At 36.5% G+C, this 12,136-nt stretch overlaps 1 protein-coding gene across 2 annotated transcripts in view; it reads left to right on the top strand.

Moving 5' to 3' along the window:
- The window catches only part of MYO1B (myosin IB), a 168,870-nt gene that overhangs the window by 107,804 nt on the left and 48,930 nt on the right, over positions 1-12,136 (top strand). For both annotated transcript variants that reach the window (XM_011355895.2, XM_023528739.1), the window contains 6 exons: positions 808-906; positions 2,090-2,193; positions 3,897-4,044; positions 4,313-4,431; positions 10,181-10,267; positions 10,901-10,966. In XM_011355895.2, coding sequence (XP_011354197.1) covers positions 808-906; positions 2,090-2,193; positions 3,897-4,044; positions 4,313-4,431; positions 10,181-10,267; positions 10,901-10,966 — 623 coding nt within the window. The remainder of the gene's footprint in view (positions 1-807; positions 907-2,089; positions 2,194-3,896; positions 4,045-4,312; positions 4,432-10,180; positions 10,268-10,900; positions 10,967-12,136) is intronic.

Here is a 12,136-nt window from a genome sequence, read left to right as displayed (position 1 = left end):
TTCCTTCCTTCCTTCCTTCCTTTCTTTCTTTCTTCCTCTCTCTCTCTCTCTCTCTCTCTCTCTTTCTTTGTGAAAGTTTGAAAACTTGATACCACATCAAATTTATAGGATGAAAAATTATCTATAATCAGTGAAAGTATACTGTCAAATATCACCAAGTTCTATTAAATGAGAACTACTTTCATTCTCTAAGACTTCATGATATCAGGAAAATCTGCTTCATTTATCCCAGTTAGCAGGGCATGTGGATATAGGATGGGTTCTGCATTTGGGTCAAATGACCTGATTTCAAATCCTACCTAAACTCTTGGACTGTTAATTTTTTCATCTGTTAAATAATACCTTATAAAGTGGTTGGGAGGATTCAGTGAGATAAGTCTATAAAGCACTTAGCACACAATAAGGTCTCAAAAATATTAACTCATTTTTTTATCATTATAATTATTTAGTGGGTTAGTAAAGCTATATTTCATTGCTTGATTTGATTTGTAATGCTACCTTTTGAAGAACTTAATGTCATATATTATATAAAACCAAGAGAATATCTCTGTAAAACTATATTGTCTTTAATCAACTTGTTGACTATATCGTTGAATTTATTGTGCATAATCACTGTTGTCTAAAAGGAACCTCGATTGTTTAATATGGTGATTCTAGTTAGAGTTCAGCTTCATGAAAAAAGCTGAAAATGTAGTTTCTGTTGTTACTAATATAAAACAGAAAGTGAAAAGTGAACGGGGGGAAAAGGAACCATGGTGGGTTTAAAAGCAAAATTAATACTATACTATGATTTGATTTTCTCTTTAGATCTTTTAGAGAAATCTCGAGTTGTTAAGCAGCCAAGGGGCGAAAGAAACTTCCACGTGTTCTATCAGCTGCTCTCTGGTGCCTCGGAAGAGCTTCTCAGTAAGGCCGTTTCTATGTATTAATTTTTAAGTGTTACACATTTCCCAAAGCTTCTTTTTTAAAGATATCTTATATACTTTTCCCCTTCCTTCTTAAAAATTTTCCATGACTCTGGTTGAAATGAAGAGCATGGTATGTTTGCTTTTGTCACACCCCAGCATTTGTTTGATACATATCCCTGTACCTCACCAGATACTGCACCCTGTGTCTCAGATGGTTTACTGTAAGAGCTAGATGTTGGGGGAGGGCTTAATCATAAAGTAAAAAAATAAAATGGAAGAATATAATTATTCCATTTGGGGAGAGAAAATGGTCAGGGAGCTGTAGATGAGTACAATTACAAAAAAATTGTTCAGAGAAGATTTAAAAATAATGGGAAGACGCAACTGATACTAGAGTTAAAAATAATGACCTTTTGGATATTTTAGAGACTACATAAGTACATAAGTATAGTATTCAATAGCAATAGCCAAGTGATAAAAAGTTTTGAACAAATAGTTCAAACAAAAAGAGCTATGGATAATCAGCAATACCTAGGGGAAAAAAATATCCTTACTAATAATTAATAAATGACATTAAGACAACTATGAAGTGTTCACTATACATACATTAGCAAAAGTTATTAAAAAGGATAATGCTGGCAGAGTTGTCAGGCACTGATCTACTTAGAGCTTCTGGGTGTCACTTCAAAGTGAGGACTAATTAGCAATCCAAATAAGTCATAAAATGATCAGAACCTACTGCCCAGGCACACCAGTTTTTAGAATATACCCCAACGAAATAATTCAAAAGAACCCCAAGAACATTTTATATGAAGACATTTATCTCCGCCCTCTATTTATTATTATGAACTGGTGAGAAACCGAGTGTCCAATGGTGAGGGAATCACTAGGCAGACATCATGTTATAATGAAATAGTACATTGAAGACATTTTATCTTATAAAAGTATGGGAAGGGCCTTACCCATTAAAATAGGTGTAAAAAAACAGTCTGAAATATGTACAATGGTGATAAAGTGATTTTAGAAAAATGCTGTTATTGTTATTTGGGCATTAGTTTTTGTTCTGTTATTTCAATAGAGAATATGAAAGTCATTTTTTCCTGAAGGGATAAAAGAATGACATCTTAAAGATAATTAGATTTATTGAAATAGCTTATCAACTTGTATATGTGATTCAATAGATAAACTTAAACTTGAGCGGGATTTCAGCAGATATAACTACCTGAGTCTGGACTCTGCCAAAGTTAATGGAGTGGATGATGCATCGAATTTCAGAACCGTTAGGGTAAGTCGTAATCTATTACTCTTTAAAATGAGTAACCGTATACCGCTCAATCGGAGTTGGTAACACGTCTGCGTTTTCTTTAATGTATAACTCATGCTAAGGTTTTAGAATTATGTAAGAATTTGTTGTATTTTTATGAGTTTGCTGGTTTTACTAGCTCAAAAATCCAATAATATTGTGAAGTCATGCTTTATTGGAGCATGTGATCTTACTATTTATCAAAAGGAGCTTTCTTATTATATTATCTTGGAGTTTGGACTCTTTTAATGTTGTTCTGAAATACTGAGTGTTTTTTCATAGCCAAAGCTCAATAATTAATTTTCAAACGTGAAAACTGAACTTAACATGTCGTAAGATTATGAAGTCAAACTCTTTTTGAGACAGAAAGTTGTTTTTATACAATTTTCAAAAAATTATGAATAAACCAGAATGATTAGCATTTTATGTTCATTAGAAAATTTATTTTAATTTATATTCTATGTTTATGTGGCACTTTGAAACTTACTCCTATTAGGACATGGTATGATAACTGTTATTTACTTAAAAATGAGACAGTCGTGATGGTGGGGAGGAGGGAGGAGTAGATCGGATTATAGATGAAACAAGATTGGCATCAGTTAACCCCCAGGCTGCGCGGACCAGTACCTGTCCGTGGTCTGTTAGGAACTGGGCCACACAGCAGGAGATGAGTGGCTGGCGAGGGAGCAAAGCTTCATCTGTATTTGTAGCCACTCCCCAGCGCTAGCATCACCGCCTCAGCTCCACCTCACATCATTAGGCTTCAGATTCCCATAGGAGCACTGGTCCCAGTGCCAAAAAGATTGGGGACCGCTGATAATCTTTGAGGGTGAATGGAAATGACTTGAGGTTCTTTTCCTGCTCTTTTTACTTTTGTATGTGTTTGAAATTCTAGGTAGCTTAGTCCTATATAAATAAATAAATGAATAAATAAATAAGATGGGCTATTCTCCAAAAAGAGCATTTCTTAGAGTGTGTCATTTTTTTCAAACTGTGTAAGCATCTTCATATGGGAGGCCTATTGATTCCTGGACATGATTTTGAGACTTGAGTTCAAGACAGTTCTAGAACTACTTTGCCTGGCAAATTGTTGACACTCGGCAAAAATTTATGACTGAACAAATGTTCCTTGTTACCTGTTGTGCCTTGGATCAAGTACTTTACCTTTGCAAACCAGTTTTTCTCATATGTAAAATAAACAAGGAGATTTTTTGTAAGGAGTTGTGAAACCTTTTTGTTTGGTTTTATTTCTAACAGTAGAACCCCAATTTAAAAAAAGATAGACACACACACGTGTACACACACACACACACGTGTACACACACACACACACACACACACACACACACACACACAGACTGTGGGAACCCAAGGCTCAGCTCTCAGCCTCTTCTCATTCTATCTTCCTTTTTATACTCCCCCACCCCACTCACTTTGCCACAGTACACGAGATATCTTAGGGCTCTCTGGATCACAACTTGAAACCACTGAATATAGCCCCACATTGGTACTACATCAGATCTATTGATAGGTTTGCCTTTTGGAAGGTTTATTCTGGGGCACCTTGTCTTTTGTTGTTGTTGTTGGTTTTGTTTTTTCAGAAACATCTGTTATATGATTCATAAAAAAAAAAAAAAATAAAGAACTACAGAACGAAAACAGGAACTTTTTTTCCCCCATCTCAGAATGCCATGCAGATTGTGGGTTTCATGGATCACGAGGCCGAGTCCGTCTTGGAGGTGGTGGCGGCAGTGTTGAAACTGGGCAACATCGAGTTCAAACCTGAATCTCGAGTGAATGGTTTAGATGAAAGCAAAATCAAAGATAAGAATGGTAAGTCAGTAGATAATCAACTCTGTTTAACAAATTTATTTTGAACCCCTGACCCCAAATTTTTAATTTAGGAAGTAAAATTTGCTTTTCATTGGTTTGAAAAAGCTTTCCAGTGAAACTGAGCAGAAACATCATTACAGCTACATTTTAAGTCTTTTGATGATTATGTTTTATACTATTGAATGTGATTTAGAAAGAACACCCTAAGCCTTGAAAGTGATTATCAGCAGCACATATACAGTCACTTTCTGTGTCCATTCCCCAACAGAGTTAAAAGAAATTTGTGAGTTGACTGGCATCGATCAGTCAGTTCTAGAACGTGCATTCAGTTTCCGAACAGTTGAGGCCAAGCAGGAGAAAGTTTCAACTACACTGAATGTGGCTCAGGTAGGTGAAACGTTATGTCCGGAAGTGAGTTTTTAAAAAGTTTTTGATCGTTTTATATAAGTGGAAGTAAAAAATTTACCTTGCAAGTTATTATCTTAACTCTAATTCTGTATTTTAGGCATCCTTCTAGGCACTTGGGGACACAGCAATAAAATAAACATAAGATCCCTGCCTTCATGGAGCTTAAAATTTTGGCAGGAGGAGCCAGACAATAGCCAATAAACCTAGTAAATAAATAAATTTGTCTCCTTTGGTTCAAGCAGGTGGTGAGTGCAGTAGGCAAAGAAAATAAGTAGGGCAGAGTAAGGGAGAGCCATAGTGCTGGGGATGGGGAAGTTGCAGCTGAGTCAGGTGAGAAATGACCAGTTTTTTGAGCATGAGTGGCATGATCAGCCTTGTATTTCAAGGGGTCGTTACAGCTGCCCCGTGGAGAGTAGAAGTAGTAGAAGGAGGATTAAAAGCAGAGTGTCTTAATTTGGGCTGCTGTAACAGAATACCATTGATTGGGTGGCTTAAACAAAAAACATTTATTTCTCACAGTTCTGGAGGCCAAAGTCTGAGATCAGGGTGATGGCACGGTTGGGTTCTTGGTGAGGGCTCTCTTTGTGGCTTATAGATGACTACCTTCTTTCTTTATCTTCAATGGCAGAGAGAGAAAGAGGGCGAAAGTGTGAGTTTGAGAGAGAATGTGTGCTCTGGCATCTCTTCCCCTTATAAGGGCACTAGTCCTGTCATAGGAGCTTCACCCTCATATCCACAGCCAAACCGAATTGCCCCCTGAAGCCCCATCTCCAAATACCATCACGCTGGGGATTAGGGCTTCAACATAGGCTTTTAGGGGGTACACAAACATTTAATTTACAGCACAGGGGAGATGTGAGGAGTTGTATGATAATCCAGAGATGATGGTGGCTTGAACCAGGCATTGGCAGTGGAGTGAGCATTGGTCACGTCTGGATATATTTTGAAGTTAGAGGCAATGAGATTTGCTGATGGCTTGTTATGTGGTATTTTTACTGAACTCAAAGGGTTCGCCACTTGGGGTATTCTGTGATTGTTGTTTGGTAGTTTTATTTACTTGAAGCAAGTGAAGGAGACAGGATTCACATCCAATACTCTGTTTCCCCTGTAGGTAAGTTTAGCTATTGCTTATATACACTATTTGGTTAATTACATGTTGGTTTCTTCTTGGCAGTTGGCTAAACTTATCTGGATTTTGTTAATTACCTATTGATTTCTTCTTTGCAGGGGGCTAAACTTATCAGGTTGGGTTCTGGTCAAGTTCATCTTACAGCTCCATCTGCAAAATACTATGCTACATTTTAACATTTAGCAAGAACAGCATGTAGTAAGAATAAGAATGGCTTAGACCTTGAGACCCTTGTCCTATATAACAATATGAAAGAAAGAGAAGAGTTAAGGATGACTCACATTTTTGGTCTAAGCAATTAGAAAATGGAATTTCTACTTACTGATTTGAAGAAGACAGTGAGTGGGAGAAGCCAGCTTGTGATTAAATGGCCAAGTTGGCCTCCCTGACTTCCTTATTGCACCATCTTCATCCTCCACACTTAGGACAGCGAAGTCTAAGACACAGATCTGAGATGTTTACTTCTCTCTTTTGGTTCAAGTTAAATGGATGGGTGAATGGATGCATGCATGCATGTATACCTAGGCAACTTCTGGAGACCCTGTCAGCATAAACCCTTTGTTCTATGGCTAAACATTTCCCCACCCGTCAATGCTCATCTGGACTAGAATTAAATGACTAATTCAGGACTTTTCCCACTCAGGTCTACTTTGTCAACCTGTATTTTCATCCTCCTTGTACTTAGCCTTACGCATCTTTAGGACAGTAGAGTGGATTTAGTCTTTCCCTCTGCTGCTTTAAACTAGTCTTTCCTACTAACTCAAGAATGCTTATGTGTGTTTAGTTTTCTTACAACGGTTACTTCTTATTTTAGGTGAGCTGTTTGGCTATGGAAAATATATAACTATGTATACGTAAGTTTGGTTTGTAACAATTTTTTCCTAGCTATAACCATTGTGTCTTTTTTTCTTAAATTTCTACTTCTGCCATCAGTTCTATCCAAGTCAACCCTACTAATTCAAACTCAGATGATGAGTGACTTTGTTTATCAGGAAAAATATGTTGAAGCCTGCTCAGCACAAGATATAGGATGTAGACCATAAGTAAGGACATGTGGAATTAAGAAAGACTTCATGGAGAAGATGTTTCTGAACTAGTCTTGATGGATTTAGATATATAAAGAGTAGACAAAAGGGCATTTCAAAAAGAAGACAGTGAGAAAAGCCAGGTTTGGAGTATATATCAGGAAGTGGGTTGATCAAGCTTTGCTACAGCTGTGGATATCTGAAGAGGATTCAAAGCAATATGGCTGGGAAGGTTAAGTTTGGAGTAAGTGAGTAGAGCATCTACAGCAGTAGTTCCTGGACTTGAGGGCGCATCAGAATCACCTGGAGTGTTTGTTAAATACAGTTTGCAGGCCATACCCCCAGAGTGTTTGATGCAGTAGGTCTGGAGAAAGACCGAAGGATTTGCATTTCTAACAAGCTCAGAGGTGATGCTGCCACTGCTGGTCCAGGGACCGCATTTGAGAACCACTGTATTGAAGGTCACGCTGAGTTTAGACATTTTCAATAGCCAGAGTGGGAGTTGTTAAGTATATGGTGATGTGATGGAAAAAACCTCTGGTGTTTAAGAAAGCCCTTTACAAATATCCGTATATGGAAGATATATGGATATATTTTGGTCTGTTTTTATTGTGTGTTTTACTCTTGCTTTTTTATTCATTCTTTACAGAAACAAGGCCCAGGTACCTCTTACTTTATAAGCTTGAGTCACCTTGCATCACTGTGTAAAACTTTTCCACATTCCTTTAACTTTGGCATAAAAGAATTTGACTTGAGATCCTTGATTATTTAGCTCCTATTCAAGTATTTTTTTTTTTAATGTAAGGTTCAGGGTATTTGTTTCTACCGATCTTTTTGCCTAGAAGGTTTTGATTCCAGTGAGAAGTGATTTGTTTTATTAACTTTTCCTCATAGCTTCAATTCTTGAGCCCCATTATCATATTTATTGCCTCATACATCATTGTCCCCAGGGCATTTAGATTTGTTTCCTCAGATATGGTGCTTAATATTGAAATGATGGAAACTAAAGACAGAGTTATCATTCGGCTTTCATCACGTACTCTCTCCTTGACTTGCAAGGCCCTCTGTAAGCTAACCCTACACAGCTTATCCTAATTTATTCTCTGCTAGTTCTCAGTGCTACACTTACTTTTACCTGGTGCCCTTGCTTCTGCTTGTCTCTCACTCCACATGTCACTGCTCATTCCTTCTGTATCTAAATGGTCTACCTAATTGCACCTCATCCAGGGAGCCTTCCTTGATTACATAGGCTCTCTAATTCTCCCTTTTTAAAACTTTTTTTTCTCCTACAGTTTGGCACTGCCCGCTGATTGTTTCATTCATTTTGGTTTGACCTCCCCCATTCGACTGTAAGTTCCTGGAGGATAGGCCCCGTATCCATGCATCTCTGTGTCTCTACCTTGCCTAGCATTTATTGTCCTGGGCCACACCTGATGCGGGTCACTTTGGCAGCAGGTGCCATCTGGAAGTTCCTCAGGGAGCTTCACACAGGTGCAGAAATGCACAGTCTTTTCATCTGGGATGGTGAATCAGCATATTCAGTGTCTTCCCTTGTTTCTACACACCTTATTAGTGATCCTTAAATGAGAATAAACATTCTTGCACTTTCTGGAGGATATTAACGTGGAGCTTGGGTGGCACGAATCAGACTCAAGAAATCAGGGGTGGCAAACGGGCAGCTCCAAGGGCCAAATATAGCTAAATAGGCATAATTTACTTGACTAGAGGATAGGTTTTTTTTCTTTTTTGTTCTGTTTGCTTGCTTTTTACATTTTGAATTTGCCTCTAACCTGAAATGCATCCTCCAGCCCTGCTGATTCCACTGCTTCCCATGCATTTCTATTACTCAGTCCCTGGAAGTGTTTGAGTTGGAGACTTCTGGAATAAATATTGTTTGAAGGAAGCAGAAAAGATTATTATTGGTTGTGAATACACTTTAAAATAGCTAAAGGACTTGACCAGAATAGATTGTCACTATTAGTTAAGTTTCACATTGAAATGGTAGTTTGTTAGAAGGAGGTGTAGCATACAACTAAAAAAACTGGCTGGCATTATGGTGAAAAGGGGTCTGCTTATAAAAATGTAACATTTTGAGATTATGTGGTATTTTGAGATAACTAGGATTTGTAAGACTAAAGGAGAAAGAATTAAAGAATTATATAGGCTTATGAGGGGTAGTGGTAGAGGAAGAGGATACTTCAAAAATCATGCTATATATCTATAGGCTTACTATGTGACTGGCACTGTTCTAGGCACTTAAATTTCCTTTTTTCTTAAAAAAAAGTAAAAACTAGAAGAAAGGAGATCAGAGAAAGCGTATGCATCTAAATTTAGGCTTCTTTGTCTGTTTCAGTATTTTACATGAATTTTCTGCTGTGGAATCATTCCCACCACCACGCCAGCACAGCATTGTGCAGTTAGATTTATTTTCTGCCAACTTCTAGGTAGATTTTCTAACCCTAATTGGAGTAGCTAGTTGCCTGAGACTTAGGGGGAAGGTTTGGGATTAGCTAGGAAATGTAAGATGAAAGGAGAAGGTGCTCTATGTTGCCAGGGATGTGTGTTATTAAAGTCATTGCACTTCAATTAGGGAGCAGTGTGGAGAAAGAATTTCCATATAACCCAATAAATTGTGGTTTTTTTTTATAAAATAAAAATATAATGATTTTCTTTAATAACAATCCCCAACTTTCTACTTATAAGCAATGAAATACACACATATGGCCACAGTATTAAAAACAGTAGCAAAACCTCTGGCTTTCCTTCCCTGAGGCAGCTGACACCCATCTCTGGGCCTCCACAGGAGTGGTGGTGTCACACTTGGCACCCAGTGCACTGAAGGACTGTTAGGTTCTCTCAACCAAACTTAACTTTCTCCAGCCTGCGGATTCTCAGTCGAGGTCATGGAGACATATACATCTTCTACTGCTTCTTTGACAAATAGCTATGAACAGCTTTCAAATAAATAAATTAGCAAATAAAAAGGTTTTATTTTTATTATACAGCATGTTGTCCAACAATGTCTTGTTGTACTACTCACTGTGGAAGATTTTTAAAAAATACTCAAAAGATTGAATGAAGCCATTTTAATGTATTTCCTCTGAATTTCCTTTCCTATGTATCATCGTTAGGAAAAAAATAGTTTCATTGTATTACACACACAGTTTTTTATTTTCACAAAACATAAGCCTTTCCCATTTCATTACCTAATTTTCATAATGATCGTTCTGTGATGATTGTGGGACTTCCCCATCAATAGGTATTTATTTATTTTACTATTCTCCTTTGCTGGACTTCTAAATTGTCTCTGATTTTTCTCTTTTCCATAACTTTGAGATGAATATCCATGTGGAGAAAGCTTTTGTAATATTTAGAATTAGTTTCCTAGAGTGTGAAAAGGTATAATAACTGGGTATAAATAATTTGCCTAATTGTTTTAATGACTCGACTGGTCATCCAGAGTGCAATGAAAACTGACTCTGAAAAGAGATTTGAAATAAAAGAGCTTTAAATATTTATTAAAATTAAGCATTGTGGTAATTGTGATTATTGAATTTTTTTTTCTTTTTGATAGGCTTATTATGCCCGTGATGCTCTGGCTAAAAACCTCTATAGTAGGTTGTTTTCATGGTTGGTAAATCGAATCAATGAAAGCATTAAGGTACTGAATCTCTATACCCAAATAAATCAGTTGTAATAAATGGTATTTGGAGTATAAACATTAGGTTAAAAAGTATTTTAATTTTATTATCAGACCATCGGTCATCACTTGTAAAGATTGTTCCTTGAAAAGAATTTACATTGTACAGGATTGAAATTTTTCAGGGGTTCTATCTATTTTGTTTTGTTATATGTCTTGTTAGAAATCTCACAGGCGAATAGTCTTTGCAGAGTTACTTTGAGAGTGCTGATTGTGGACATCTATGAACTAATTGTACATACTCCATGAAAAGGTCACTTGACCTCTTTAGCTACTAATATGTTCTTAAGTAACAGGGTATTGGGCTAGGTGATTTTGAAAGACCTTACCTGTTGTAAGATTCAGTAAGATTTTTTTTATAATTAAGCATCACTAATGCTTCTTTAAATAAGTCATCTATTATTAAAATTTCTGAAAGATTCTATGCCAGTATATTATCATTTAAAAAAAACAAAAACGTAAATTATAGTTATTCTAGTTATGGAACAATGAACTGGTAATATATGTTTGTAATATATGTAATATATGTTTGGTATGCTTTTAGTGTTATTTTTCATGCCTAAATTAACCCATCGATTTGAAACTTTTTTTAAGGCACAAACAAAAGTGAGAAAGAAGGTCATGGGTGTTTTGGACATTTATGGCTTTGAAATTTTTGAGGTAAGCATTTTTCTATTTTTTGTATTTATCTTATTAATGGGGAATAGTTGGAAATTTAGTCTTATATTTTATAGACAACATTTAGAATAATTAATATAATCTTGAATCTAAAAATAACGTTTGTGTAGATATCAAAAAATTTGGATGTGTGTGTGTGTATTTAAAGTGCCAAGAGCTAGCACTTTGGAGGTAATGCTGTTTAAAAAGAACTTCTTGTATCAATACTCAACTTTTGAAATTACAAATTGAAAATTCTTACTGTGGAATTTCCAGCAAGGTATATGGACATAATGCCTGTAGTCCTTGGTTCATTTGTGGGATGGAAAGTGAGGCATGACAGCAGGATACTGGCCATGGCCTGGCCATAGCTAGTTACTTCATCTCTGTGAAATTCAGGCAGAGAGGGTCTGGATTAGATGATTTGGTAAGTCTTATCCAGCTGTGTTCTTATGGTACTGAATTTGCTACAAAGGTTGAAATAACTTCTAGGGGAATTCATAATGAATTTTTAAAAAATACTCCATGCTTATTACAAAATCAATATTTAAACATTCTATATTATATTAGAATTTCCTATTTACCCCCTTGTTAACTTTGACACTGAGAAAGCATTTTAAGGACTTTCAAACACTTATTCTCACTTTGAGGAGTGGTATTTTAGTTTGGTTCAGGAAAATAACAAGTAGATGAGTTTCTCCTTTTTTTATTCTCTTCTACGAATAATGATTTGTGAATTCCTTTAAATAACCGGAATAACTACCCAAAGATTTTACATGTACCAAATTATCAGGTTCCCAGAATCATAGAAGAGACATCAAACCATTTTCTGCTGCTAAGCTAGGACTTTCTAGCAAATGCCTTTTTCTTATAACATCCATTTTTGTGGTAGTGCATTCTCCCTGCTTGACCATGTTCTGTATTTAATAGCTACTCATTGAGGGCCGAATGTATGCAAGCGCTGTGGTAAGTGTTGCGTGTATTATCTGATGTAATTTTCACAAGAACTTCATGAAGTAGCTGCTATTATTACCATTTGACAGAGGAGGAAGTGATATTCTGATGGTCAAATAGCTTCCCCAAGGTTACATGACTACCAAGTGGCGGGCTCAGGACCTAAACCCCAGGCCTCCTAATAAATAATAAAAGGTGTCCTACATGTCTTTTTCCTCA

Source organism: Pteropus vampyrus, unplaced genomic scaffold (genome assembly GCF_000151845.1).
Source record: "Pteropus vampyrus isolate Shadow unplaced genomic scaffold, Pvam_2.0 Scaffold2, whole genome shotgun sequence".
Lineage (NCBI taxonomy): Eukaryota > Metazoa > Chordata > Mammalia > Chiroptera > Pteropodidae > Pteropus > Pteropus vampyrus.
This window is presented reverse-complemented; position numbering and strand designations above follow the sequence as displayed.